The 14,349-nt window shown below is 38.0% G+C and overlaps 1 protein-coding gene across 1 annotated transcript in view; it reads right to left on the minus strand.

Annotated features, from left to right (window-relative positions):
• The window catches only part of SLC39A8 (solute carrier family 39 member 8), a 77,243-nt gene that overhangs the window by 25,872 nt on the left and 37,022 nt on the right, over positions 1 to 14,349 (minus strand). Inside the window, exons 4-6 of the mRNA XM_036262330.1 lie at positions 14,065 to 14,234; positions 11,705 to 11,827; positions 11,051 to 11,218 (exon numbers count right to left, since the gene is read on the minus strand). Coding sequence (XP_036118223.1) covers positions 11,051 to 11,218; positions 11,705 to 11,827; positions 14,065 to 14,234 — 461 coding nt within the window. The remainder of the gene's footprint in view (positions 1 to 11,050; positions 11,219 to 11,704; positions 11,828 to 14,064; positions 14,235 to 14,349) is intronic.

The raw sequence follows: 14,349 nt of genomic DNA on the forward strand, positions 1-14,349 counted from the left end.
AACTCTTAGAGAGTAGAAAGCCTGAAGAAAAGTATTGACATATTGACTACATTAAAATGAAAACTTTAAAAAAATAAAATATAGTATAAACTAAGTGAAAAGAGAAGTCACATACTCCAAGACTACATTTTAATCCATTTAATAAGTAAAGACTAGGATCTAGAATATATGAAACATTCCTACAAATGACAAAGACTTTCCTCGACCAGACTTTAGTCAGGCTCCTCTGAGCCCTCTTCTCAACGAGGTCCCAGTCCTGGGCTTCTGTGTCCAGCCTTGCAGAGTCCAGTTAGAGCAAGAATCCTACTAAGGCAGCTTAGTAAGAATCCCCTTATCCTTGGTACCTGATCATCCTGGCCTGCCTTCAGCAATAATTCTATTAAGTTAATTTAGCAAGGATCCCCCCCTACCCTTGATGTCTCCTCTTAGTAATTTTCTATCCACTGACCTCCTCTCTCTGTTTATTAGCTATAAATCCTCAACACTCATTGCTATATTCTGAGTTGAGCCCAATCTCTGTCTTCCTTCGAGTCAACCTATATTTTTATAATCTTGGTGAAAGTCTTCCTTACCATTTAACCAGTGTCAGAATAATTTTTCTTTAATACAAATCAATTTAAAAAAAAACAACTAAAAATATATGAAACAGGTGAACAGAAAAAACACAAAAGTAAACTTTTGACAATTAAACATATAAAGAGATGCTAAAGTTTGCTAGTAATCAGAAATCTACAGAGACAGATCACAAAAAGATACCATGTCAACTCATTAAATAGGCAATAAATATTTGAAAGTCTGAAATCTTCAAGTATTGTCAAAGATGTGGAGAAAATGTGAATTCTGCAACTGGTGAAAATGTGACCAAGCAGAACAGGTGGAGAGCGATCTGTTGCTATTCAGTAAAATCACACATGTGCAGACTCTAACTCATTTCTTATTGATCTAGCGATGTAGCCCAACCTTTCTCACAGAGATTCTGCAAGACAATTAAGTCTTAATGCCTTAAGGCATCCATTATACACAATAAATTAATTTCTCTTTTGTACACGTAGAACACGCTATGTATTTTGTATCATCCTTAAAAGGTAAGAGAAAATGGGCACTCAAATTATTTTCTGTGGGGGCTGACTGGTCTCACAGAAATCCAGTTGAGAAAAGATCAATGGTTCTGAATCTGAAACCCGAGGGCATTTAGAAATGTGAGGGCAATGGGCTATTTTTTGGTTGTCATTAATGACTGAAGTGCTGCTACTGACAAATAGCACCCTGGGAGCCAGAAATGCTTAACAGACTACAGTGCACAGGAAACTCTCACACAAAATATTGTTTTTCTCGACGTGCCATGAGCACTCACCTCAGCCCTAGACAAACTCTCCTACAGGGGCACGATGAGATGTGGACAAGAATGTACCCTGCAGCATTCTACAGCAAAAAGCTGGAAAGACCAATATTATCATTATCAGAGGAGATGGATAAGCAAGCAGTAGTAAGATCACACAGTTCAAATGCATGAAATAGAAATATTAGTACTAAATCACAATAGAAACCAAGAGGTGTTTTGGTATCTTATCCTGATAATTCACAAAAGGTTTCTGTCCACTGTGAATAAGACTCTTTGAGTGGATTTTTAAAGGCTTTTGGCAAACAATATGTGGGTTAGAAATTAGTCAAGATTTCTCTCCAAGTTCTAGGGAGATTGAAAGAATGTCTCTTGCACTGTCTTGTCTTTGAATGCTTTTTCTTTTTTATTCATTTATTCAACAGAATAAGTATTCATTTATTCAACAGATAGTCACTTATTCAACAGAAATTAGATTGGGGGAGAGGACTAGGTACAGAGGAATGAGAAAACCCTGAAAGTCTAGAAGTTATACCCAGAAGTCAAATTTAATAGCATGTTAATTATGTTTGCATGAACCCGGAGCACATATCAACAAATTAAAATGATGAACTCCACAAAAATATTAACCATTTAAGTGTTTATCAGACAATTAACTAAAATGCTCCCTTTCCATTTGGAGAGCATAGCAGCCCCTGACTGACCCTTAAGCAGCCCTTACTAGATTAAATAGTATATATTTGGGGACCTTTCAAAGTACTTTTACATACATTATCTTATTTGATTCTCCCAATAGCCTAGCAGTTAGTAGTAAAGATGTTCTTTATAAATTTGTCAAAGGTGATGCTACCAACCTCCCTGTGTGAGCTCAGGAATGTCCTAGTTGGCCAAATGATTGGCTAATTAAAGGAGTTAGAACAAATAACACTAAGCCCCTCCTCACCTTGCATATCAACTAAAATACTTTTGCCAAATTTACATACCCTGGGACATGGTTCTATCTGGAAAAACAAAAGTAGTTCTTAATGGAGAATTCCCTTCTTGGCAAGTTGCTCTGACTACTTCAAACCTTTCCATTTTAATTCTAATTTAGTTTAGACTGCATGTACTACCTCTAGCAGTGTGACTTCATTCACTGGTGCTCTATCTCATCTTTCAAATTATGATTTTTACACTTGTATCACTAAATTTTTCATCTTTATAATTAATCTATATAAAATTTCTATATCCGGATTTAAAAATTAATAGCACTAACTACCACCCTTAATTCAAGTTTAAGAGATTTCAGGCACCCCAATTATTTCAATAATATGACAACCAAATAACTTTCATACATAATGAAAATGTCATTATTTTAATGCCCTTTCAAATGAACCGAATGTATCAGGGTGTGACAGATACGACTGGACTCGTAAGTGCACAGCTGCACAACTCCAACAGAGAATCTGTGGGGCAAAAACTGATATCATGCCAATGGCAAGCTAAATTAGACTTTAAAGTTTCATTCCAGTTAGTGTGAGTAAAAGTTTCAAGTTCTCTTAGTCAATCTGACAGAAGTCAATGGCAGGCTTGCAAGCATTTACATTCAGAAGGTCATCCTTTTTGTTCTGTTTGTTAATCCTCACTGGGGGATATCCCTTCACTGATTATTTTTAGAGAGAGTTGAAAGGAGGGAGGGAGAGAGAGAGAAACATCGATGCAAGAGAGACACATCGATTGGCTGTCTCCCACACAACCCCCATGAGGGCCCAGGATTTAACTTGCAACCCAGGTACATGCCCTTGTCTGGGAATCGAACCCGAGACCCTCTTGTCCTCAGGCCTACGCTCTAACCTGCTGCGCCAAGCCAGCCAGGGCCAGAAGGTTATCTTTATTACCAAATGGCCTTCACATTTTAAAAATCAAACCTAAGAAAAGTACTTCGATTGCAAAAAGGATAAATATCAGAGATGGGAATGCATGGAATTCTGTACATTTTATCCTTTCCCTGTGTTTCTCTGTTCCAGAAGAAAAATACAAATAGAGCCAAAAGCCTCTATGGTTTAGTGCAAGAAGCCCTCTTCTAAATGCTGATCAGTAAATAATTAAGCACATTGATTTAGAAATTATTCTCAGAGTAATGAAAGTTAAAGGGACAGGATTTGATGGATTACTATAATTAAAAAAGAAGAAAGAAAAAAAGATTGGTGAACAGAAGAGGGAGGGAAATATATAGTTATCATATGCAGACAATATGTCAGACACATTGTTACACAGATGAGCCATAACAAATTAGTTAATTTTCACAAAAATTCATTAATTTAAAATTTTTCCTTATCATTTAACAAACGAGCAAACACAGGTGCAGAGATGTTAATTAATTTTCCACAAGTCACACAACAAACATTTTATTGCTAAACTGTGAATCTCTTGCTTCCTCCTGTATACCCACTGGTTCTGCAGAAAGATGAGATTCGGGGAAAGCTAAAATGGCAGAAGAAGGATGGTACCACATCACAGAAAACATCTAACTGATGAGCCATTCCAAGGGGGAGGGGATGGCTCCCAGCGAAAAATCTGCCCTTATATTCCCAGTATGTAGTCAGCAGTAGATACTCGCTGTTCTATAGATACAACATACAGCGTGTGTTCTATGCTACAGGAATGCCTCAGGGGGGGAAATGATGAGTGTTAAGAATATAGCATTGCTGCCTAGAAAAATCACTCATAGCATTCAAAAAATATTTTAGCAAATAGGTAGATTTTTTAAAAATTACACATAATTCAATATTGAAGACTCTGATGAAGAAGAGGCAGGAGCGTGTAAAGACTGATCAGCGAGTGGAAAGAGCAGGCAGGGTACTTACTATAGGCTAACGGTTCACTACGGAGACCTTGGAACCGGAATGACTGGGTTTGAATCTTAACTCTGTACCTGTGGGACCTTGGCTACATTACTTGACATCTCTATACATCAGTTTCTATGTCTTTAAGATGGAGATAATAATTGTACTTACCTGGTAGGGTTGTTACGGAGTAAATGAGGTAACATAAGTAAAGCAGTGAAGACAATATTTGACACAGTCTTATTTCAGGGTCAGGCAGTTTTTCGAGAAGTTGGACAGTAAAAAGCGCAGGGCAGAGGAAAGTTTGGGGCAAGGACGCACAGCGATGGATCTGGTGAGAGCGAATTTTACCACCAACCAAGCCGCACCCAGAATTCTTCCTCCTGTTTGTCTAGGGTCATCATCTGCTCTGATTAAATCAGCTTTTCTGTAAGCAGCAGTCAATTCAAACCAATATAAACCACTTCCCATATAATTTTATTACCTGTATAGTTTTCAATTTTAACTAATTGTTAATATAGTCACATGCAGGAAAAGTAACTGATTTCTGTTCTTAAATCTTGTGATCTTGAAAATCCATGTGATTGAAAATAGTAAATAGGTAGTTTTGGTGAAAATGGTAAACTAGATATACATTTTTCTCTAGTCCCTCCTGAAATAGAAGAATAAGAAAGCTATCAAGTCACAAGGTCAGAAGGGACGGGAGGTGAAATGACGGCACTGAGACACTTATTTTGGAAGATGAAAAGACGAGGCTGAGTTCTGACTGACTCCACAGAGAAGAACACTCAAAGAGAACCCAAGTGAAGCCAGGCTCAGAACCTCAGAAACATTGAGGGCTTGACGGTGCCAAGTACCCCTGAAGGAGGCAGGTAAACAGTGAAACTAAAAAGAAGAGAATTAGTTGTAAGTCCATTTAGGAAGCAATTAGAACCCCAGATCCCGCTCCCAAGCCAATGCAGCAACACGACCACCCCAAATGGTGACTAGAGATTGATCCTTTGGGGACACTGAACCACAGAGAGCCCCAATTTGAGGACAGAAAGCACAAATGAAGGCCGGAGTGAGTGTGGCGCTTCCGTCAGACACTCACAGTGCTCCGGCCCTCCCCTCCAGCTCCTCGTCCCCACACCGGCAGCCAGGACACCTCCAGGCAACCACCAAGGAAAGGCAACCACGCAAGAGAAAGACTGATAGACAATCAGTTTTTTGTATCTCCTACTTAAAAAAAAAAAGTGCTTTCCCCTTTTCAGTATAACATGATACAATATTCCAGTTATATTATGGAAGGGCAGAAAGTTTGTGTTCCGCCCCACTGATGCGTTCCCAGTCCTTAGAATAGTGCCAAGTACACATTAGGTACTCAGTAAATATTCAGTGAATGAAGTAAGTATATTTAAAATCTGTTGGACTCTCACAGAGACCCAGAAACATCCAACAGGGTCACTTCCTGTCGGTCCTGACAAAGCATGGCTCCCTAACATCACCATACTTTGCAGCTAAATGCCACTTCATTGCACCTCAATTTTAAACATAAAATGTACAATAATCAATTTCTTCAAATGCCTGATAATAATTTTCTTCTATGAGGGAAAAGAGGTGGTTCGTATTACTTTATAATTATTAGCATCTATTCTTAAATAAAAGCACAAGAGGTTTTCGTTTAGAACGAGACTGAGCCCAGGAGACATGAGCCAGATGGGCCCTCTAGTGGCCTTGAAGAGCTAACACTCCCCCAAATACCTAACATTCCTAAGGAATCATCAACTAACAGGTACTTATATGTGGAATATAAAGAACAAAATAAGCAAACAAACAAAACAGAAACAGACTCCTAAGTACAGTTGTGGCACTGGGTTAAAAGAGTGAAGGGATTAAGAGTACAGATTGGTAAATAGAAAATAGTCACGAGATTGTCAAGTCCAGCATAGGAAATATAGTCAGTAATATTGTAATAACTATGTTCGGTGCCAGGTGGACACTGGAAACATCAAGGGGACACTTTACCAAGTATAAAGTATATGACTGTCTCGCCACTCTGCTAAACACCTGAAGCTAATATAAAATAATACTGAATGTCAACTGTAGTTGGAAAAAAAAAAATGTTTTAAACAACTAATAAACACAATCCTTCCAAAGCTATAGATTCGGGGAAAAGACACCCTGGCTGCACAGAGACTGAAATGACTTCTCCAGGTGACTACACAGTGATCAGTAAGAGAGAGGAAAGAACAAAGCAGCAAGTGTCACAGGGCGAGAGGTGAGACAATACCTAGTGGCAGTAACTGAGTACCCAGAGAAGGAGCTCCTGTGCTCCCTTCTTCCCCCACAAATGCCTTCTTAGTATCCGCCTACTGTCCCCACTTTTCCTGAAAATCTGCATGTTCCTACGGGCGGGCGGGCGTGCTCCACGCCCGCAGGGGCCGCAGCGCCTGACGCACACTGGGTCTGGAGCAAGGGTCCAAAGGAAGCTTCACATCATTTGTATAACGATTTAGAAGTTATAATCAAGCTAACTGTTAAATAAGATATCTTCTACCCTCCTACTGTGATACATAGGTTTCCACAGCAACAAAATGTTTTAAAATGTGTGTAAAGCTGTAATTTTTACATGACTGGGTATAAACAAAATACCATGGGCAACTAAATGTAAATATTATTGCCTATCTGAGTATTCTGTGATGGCCCAGGATTATCTGAATGAATATTAAATAGTGATATCCCTAAGTCACGCATTTTAATTATACTGTAACAATTATTTTGTTCTTCCTGGTTCGAGTACAATCAAGAATCATGCTGTTACAATCTAGATTGTCACACAATTCATGTTCTATTGATAGTAATGTCAAATTAGACTACTTTATATAACTCACTCTTAGATGGTTTCTCACTGTTTTCAATTTGGAAAAAACTTCATTGAGTTGAAGCAGTAGCAACAGGAATCGTCAACAAAAATCGTAAGGCAATACTTGGACTCAGAAATAAACCATAAATTTTACATGTCATGTTTGATAATTGTAATGAGGTCACCTGGGTTAAATTATTTGTATCATATAAAATATTAGAAAATATGTTAATCTTATTACTAAAATCACTATCACCATCACTTACAGTGTAATACCTCCTCTCTCTTTTTTTTCTTTTTTTTTGTTAATCCTCTTCCAAGGATATTTTTCCACTGATTTTTAGATAGAATGAAAGGGAGGGAGGGAGAGAGAAGGAGAGAGAAAGAAAGAGAAAAACACTGATTGTGAGAGGGACACATCAATTGGTTGCCTCCCGTACCACCCTGACCAACCCGGCCCAGGCATCAAACCTGCAACCCAGGTATGTGCCCTTGACCAGGAATCAAACCCACAACCCTTCAGTCTGCTGGCTGACGCTCTAACTGCTGAGCCAAACCAGCCATGGCACCTACTGTCTCATAAAGTAATATCTAGACTCTAAATATTCTGCTCTAGATTCTAGAGCCTTATGGTATTTAAGTTCTATTTCTTTCCATTTTTTTAATGTAATATAAAGAGAAACTAAAAATAAGAGTATTTTGTTCAAGTTATATAAATCTCTGTTCATTCAAAATGATACCTTCAACCAAAATGACTAGAAAATAATCCCCATAAGAAATTAATGTCAGGACTATTTATACGGCTCATCTCAAGGCCTGGTATATGATCGTCATTGTGATACCCACCCTCTCTGCCTTCAGTTGGACTTCTTATTCCTGGAATAAGAAGTATATTTCCAGAATCCGAGCTTCATTCCACCCTCTCACTAGATCGGTGGTCTACCTATGTATACAATTCCACAGCTGTTTCTATTCAGAATGTTAAAGAAATGGTGCCCCTGGCCTCCAGCATTGATGTCAGGAAGAACAATGCCATTTAGCATCCAGCTCCCTTATTTGTGGCCCGTGTGATGATTCTGGCAGCTTTCAGAACATCCTTTTCCTTTACATGGCTGGCTCTCCTTTTTCATTTTCCAGTTCTCCATGGATCTCTTCAGGAGCTTTTCCCGATCAGTCGACCAAAGGAGCGCCCACATGTCACTCCCACGTCACCAAGTTTTATTTTCGTCAAAGTAGTTATTGTGCCCTGGCCGGTTTTCTCAGTGGTTAGAGCATCGGCCTGCGGTCCCAAGAGACCTGGGTTTGATTCCCACTAAGGGCACGTACCTCATTTGCAGTTTGTCCCCGGCCCTGGTTGGGTCGTGTGGGTGGCGACCGCTCAATGTGTCCCTTTCACGTCGATGTTTCTTTCTCTCTCTCCCTCTCTCTCTCCCTCCCTCCCACTATCTGAACAAAAAAAAAGTAAAAAAAAAAAAAGTTATTGCTACCTGATACTTTCTTTTTTTACTCTTTTCTATATTGTCTCTTTCTGTTGAGTAAACTATTAGTTCCACAAGAATTAGTTTGCTTCTAAATCCTCAGTGCCTAGGATACTGAGCAGGTGTCCATAAATGTTTACTGAATCAATGAATGAAAGCCTGCCTACTAGCACTACTACCAGAGGTAGAGTAAGAATGGCCCTTTGATGGATATTCCTAAATTATGTAAAACAGGATCATGTCTAGGACCCCACCTGTGTCATAGTGCTTATATCCACTGCAAACATGTCTTCTGGCCACAGTGAATCATAAACCAGGAGCCCCAAAACTTTAAAACTAAAATCATACTGGAAATACCAAAAGGAAAACTATGTAAAGTATATGATTGTCTAACCACTAAGCTGTACACCTGAAACCAATACAAAATAAAATTGAAAGAAAAAAAAAAGAAATTTAAAAAAGGAGACAAAAAAAAAAAAGAAAGCCCTGGCCAGTTAGTTCAGTGGTTAGCGCGTTGCCCACGGACCAGAGTCTCGGGTTTGGTTTCCGCTAGGGGCGTGTACCTCGGTTGCAGTTTGTCCCCCGGCTCTGGTTGGGGTCGTGTGGGTGGCAACCAGTCGATGTGTCTCTCTCACATTAATGTTTCTCTCTTTCTCTTCCTCCCTCTCTCCCTCACACTCTATCTGAAGATAATGAAAAAAAAAAAAATGTCCTAGGGTGAAGATAAAAAAAAAATTATAAAAAAGAAAAAAAACACCATAAAATCAATCTTTTGAGCAATTTCACTTATTTGTCCTCAGAAAGCAATGAACTTGGACCAAATTATCTTCTAACCCCTACAAAAAATTAATATTTATTAAGTGAAGAGTTAATGTCATCATCTTGATTCTAGTGGTGCAGTGACATGAAGAACAGAATTCAGCACAGTACGTAAGAGCACAGCCATTAGCATCAGGGGGCTGCGGTCCTAACCCAAGCTTCGCCGTTTAGAATCTGTGTGTCCTTGGGTCTGTTATTTAACCTCTCTAAGCCACAGTCTTTTAGTGATAACTCTACTTGTCTCCCTGGCTATTATGAGCATCCTACGAGATCATTCATCTAAAGCTTAGGTGTAGTCCTTGAGCATTTAATAAATGTTGTAATTAGCATAAGAAATTACCTGTTTGAACATTTCCATATTCTTTGCAAAACCTTGGCTGAAAGCATCATTCATTACATTGCATAAAATAAGTTTCTCTCTCAGCTCAGTGCAAATACAAGTTGCCTCTTCCTATGCAGTTGGAGAAGTATATGACCATGTTTTCTTCCCAGAAGGAAATTTGAGTCATTTCCATAATGACCTTTTCCAGATACCTTTTTTCTCTACCTTTTTTTTCACCCCCTTGGCTTGGCTGGCTTTCCTTTGGGTTTTATTTTTAATTGTCTTCTTTTATATTGCTTTTAACTTTGTGGCTTATGAATCTGTCATTTACAAGCTGAGTGACCCTGGAGAGATTATTTAACATTTAGAGCTCCACTTTCTTAATATGTCAAGAGTTGTGGACACCAATGACCCTGTCATCCAGCAGCCTTTTTACTACTCACTTCTCCAGGGCATCCATATTCCCTTGTGGCCAGGTGAGGGGCCCAACCCTCTGAGCACTTAGATATCTATAAGTAGACATTTAATTCAAAGTGGACAAAAAAAAAAAAAAGATCTTTGCCAGGAATTTAATTTCCTTTTGTAGCTGAAATGATAAGACATAAATCTCAGGAGTTACTAGTGTCTACGTCTCCCACTTATTTAGGAGTTGGTCCACAGTGAAGAAGAGCATGCGCGGAGAGGTAAAGGGGCTCCTAATGGTCGAATGGTCTCTAGGCTCTTGCTTTTTCTGCAGCTTGGCTGTTCCATTAGACAGTCCGTTCCCTTTCCAATAAATTCTCCTTTTTGCATACATAATTTAGATTTGATTTTCATCACTTGAAACTGAAATATTTCTAACAGGAAGAAAACAAAACCTACTTTGAATCAGTGTTGTAAAAAGTAAATGAGGTAAAATATTTAAGTGCCTAGAATGTAACCTGGCATATAATACTCATTCAAGCAATGATACGTGTTGACATTACTTAGAAGATGGGAAGGAAAATTCTAAGTCAACTAACTAATGAACATAATTTTAATCGCTTACAAATCTTTCTTCTTACAGTTTCAAAATCACTTAAAGGGATTATTTGGTTTCAGATCATGAAAGAATTGCAAAATGAGAGAAATGTTATTAATTTTGCTACATATTATTGTATAAATCTAAGTGACTCTTATATAGTTAAACAATCCTGGAGAATAGAGAAGCCTCGGATCCAGTAACCCACAATTTCTTGCCTAACCCCCTTGTTTAGAGTAAACACACAGAGGGAAAGTAGAAAAAAAGTGCAGACTTCCATTTTACTTATCCCACATGTACAGGAGTAAATCGGACCCATTTAAATGCACAGAATACTGACTTGACTGTATTCACAGCAATCTTAACATAGTGTATGTAGACTGGAGGATCAAGTTAGTGGAAAGAAAATGGGATTACCATACCTGGAGAGATACCACACTGACATCATCAAAATGGATGTGTCCATTAGGCTCCGTGACAGCTGGATTTGAGTAGCATGTCACACCATTGGTGGCGGGTAATGCTTTAGGTTGATGAGTTTTTTCTGGAGAAGGACCAAAGTCATCATTTCTAAAGTGGGTGTGATCATTCTACATGGAGAAATTTACAAAGTAAAAAAGGGTTATAAGAAGACAAAAACGATGGCTCATACAAACAAGAAAATAGAGTTTGGTGCTTCTATCTATGAGAGAAAAATGTTGTGTCTATTCTGTGTGTACCCTAATTTTTAGATTTATGAAATTTCTCTTCCTTCAAACACATCCTCATTTATTAGAGTATTTTTTATCTGTTTTTTTATGTTAGGGTACATACACCTCCTTATTTTATTGAATATGAATAGAATACATCAGTTATTCAATGTTAAATTGTTAGTACTTACTCCAAATTCTACAATATAAATCAAGTGTTTCTCTTACACTTATCAATATGTTGACTCTGTTCTTTGTCCTCACATTTATAAATGTAATATAGGAACAGTTCATGGAATTCTGAGAATAAACTTCCTTCTTTCATTTGTCTATATAAACTAGCTTAGGCAGGTAAAATATAAAAAGTTTAAAATAAAGCCCATTTACCTGACCATATGTCTTTAATAACATCTTAAGCATTCTTTCAAAGGAGAAAAGTAAATAAAAACCACCAAACACAGCAACGGCCTTCTCAACATAGTTGTCAGTTTTGGGATTGAATCCAAATGCCTGGGGAAGGGGGAAAAAAAGGCACTTCAGGGAAAACCAAATAATATAACTTGATTTCTAGTACATAATGCCAACATAACTCAGTATTCAGTTTTCACTGGAGTTCTATGTCCATCTTCACATCCAGGTAATATGGAGAACTTACCTGCCAAAATTGCAAAACAAAAACTCTGAAATTTAAGTAAGCAAACTGTAAGAGATGTCTTAGAAATCTCATAACCAGAGGATGCTCTGGTCAACAAACCCCGAGTATCTTATTGTTTCCCAGCTCTAACACCCCACAATATAGGACACCAAAAGTCCTTGGGTGAGGATCACAGCAATATATGCCTTGAGAGAGGAAACTTTAGTAGTAAAAAAGCAGCACTGGCCTTGGCCAGTTTGGCTCAGCGGTTTGAGCGTCGGCCTGCGGACCAGAAAGTCCTGGATTCGGTTCCCGCTAAGGGCAGGTACCTGGGTTGCAGTTTGTCCCTGGCCCTAGTTGGGGTCGTGTGGGTGGCAACCAGTCAATGTGTCTCGATGTTTCTCCCTCTCTCTCTTTCTCCCTCTCTCCCTCCTGCTCTATCTGAAGGTAAATGCAAAAATGTCCTTGGGTGAGGATCAAAAAAATAATCATCATCAGAAAAAAAAGAGAGAAGCGGCACTGACTCCCACATAAATGAAACAGTATTTGCGTTCTCTAAAAGTAACGTATTTGCCTATCATATCTAGAGTCAAATTTTTAAAGCAAATATAGCAAGCCACTTGGATTTTTTTTCCTAAGAGAGGTCCTCTTGAACCTGATAAATCCTAAAGAGATTGAATAAATGAGAAACTGAGCCCAAGAATAAAAAAGAAAAGATTTAAGATGCACACGCATGCATGTGCGCACGCGCGCTCACACACACACACACACACACACACACGATGAGAATAAGAATTCATTGTTTAGAGTACTTAGGACAAGAACTGGAGTTTAAAATTATAAAGAGTAAAGATATTCCTAACAGACAAGAAACACAAACTTAGAAAACTTCAATATCATAAATGTGGAATCTTGAGTCCACACACAATATCAGCTTTTTAAATTTAATTTGATCCACAAATCAGATGAGTTAATATATATATAATATTATACTATATTAAATATATCACATGTATAATATTACATATAACAATTTTTAACCAGAAAATCTGTATTGTCACCATTAGTTTTATTACTAGCTGATTGTATGGCTATAATCAAGTCATTTAATCCCCCTAGATTCTGATTTCATTTTTAATCTCTATAATTGAGATGACCTTCCTAGTTCCTTTCTAGATATAATGATTACAGTAACAACAACAATAATAAATCTAAGACTCCAAGAAGTTATATCCCCAATTTCATGTATAGCTGTGAAAACAAAAAGAAGCTGTAGTTATAATTTTCTAAAAATTATGAGATGAGGGTAATACCCTGAACTACTATTTTTCTCTTTCTCAGGGCTCACCCTCCCATGATTTTGTGTGCACTGGGGAAGGGGAAGATACATCCATGTGTATATATGTCTCTAGCTCCCCTTTGTGGGTTCCTCCTATTAATGTCTCTTTCTCTTTCCCCTCAAGCATTCTCCTTACTATTTCTCTCTTTCTTATACTCTATGGCAATAATATAGATTTAAAATGAAACATAAATATTATTTGTTGATTAACTGAATAGTGCATTACAGTCAATGTCAGGTCAATAATACATTTTATAAAAGAAAAACAGAAGCTGGTGTTTATTCATTGGCCCCAATTGATTTTTTTTCCACAATGAAAAAGAATAAAATAAAAAGGTTTGTCAACCATGCTCTTACTTAGCCCCCAGACTTCAACAGCTGTAGTAAATATATAAGGGGATTTTGTCGTATATCTTCAACAAAATTTGATATTGCAAGCTCTTTAGAAAAAATAAATAAATAATAAAAGTATGTAAAGAAATTAAATTTTCCAAATGCAGGACAGAATAAAATTTTAAGGCCCTCAGAGGTGTCCCAGAGCCGTCTGAGCACGTCCTGGTGGCTGCCTCCTGGAATGTTAATTTTATCTCTGACGCTGAAAGTCCCTGCGGCTGAAGACAAGTTTCTCTGTTTGCTGTGATTCAGCTCTCTTTTATCCCACCACCATAAACTGGGCTATAAAATTCTGAGAATCATGGCGATGTGTAATGTACAAAGTGCTCAAACATTTTAAAGAAACAATTATTCACAGAAACACAGAGCTAACACCCTTACCTCTGGAATAAGTTGGAAAATTGCATTTGAAAATAGAGTCCCAATAGCCAGCCCCACAAAATAGGTCAAAATCTTGGGGAAGTAAGATTTCTTTATCAGCGGAGTCAAAACCAATCCGAGGAGAGATGCCAGATTAATAATTGTCACTGACAGGAATCCATATCCCCAAACTGTGAATCAGAAGGAAAGAAAGGAGAAGTTAATCAGAGCAAAGAAGCCCAATGAAGTCTTACTCTACATTAAACCTGAAACGTATTTCTTCTTTAAAAGCTTGAAACGGGTATC

The sequence above is a fragment of the Molossus molossus genome, unplaced genomic scaffold (genome assembly GCF_014108415.1).
Source record: "Molossus molossus isolate mMolMol1 unplaced genomic scaffold, mMolMol1.p scaffold_m16_p_1, whole genome shotgun sequence".
Lineage (NCBI taxonomy): Eukaryota > Metazoa > Chordata > Mammalia > Chiroptera > Molossidae > Molossus > Molossus molossus.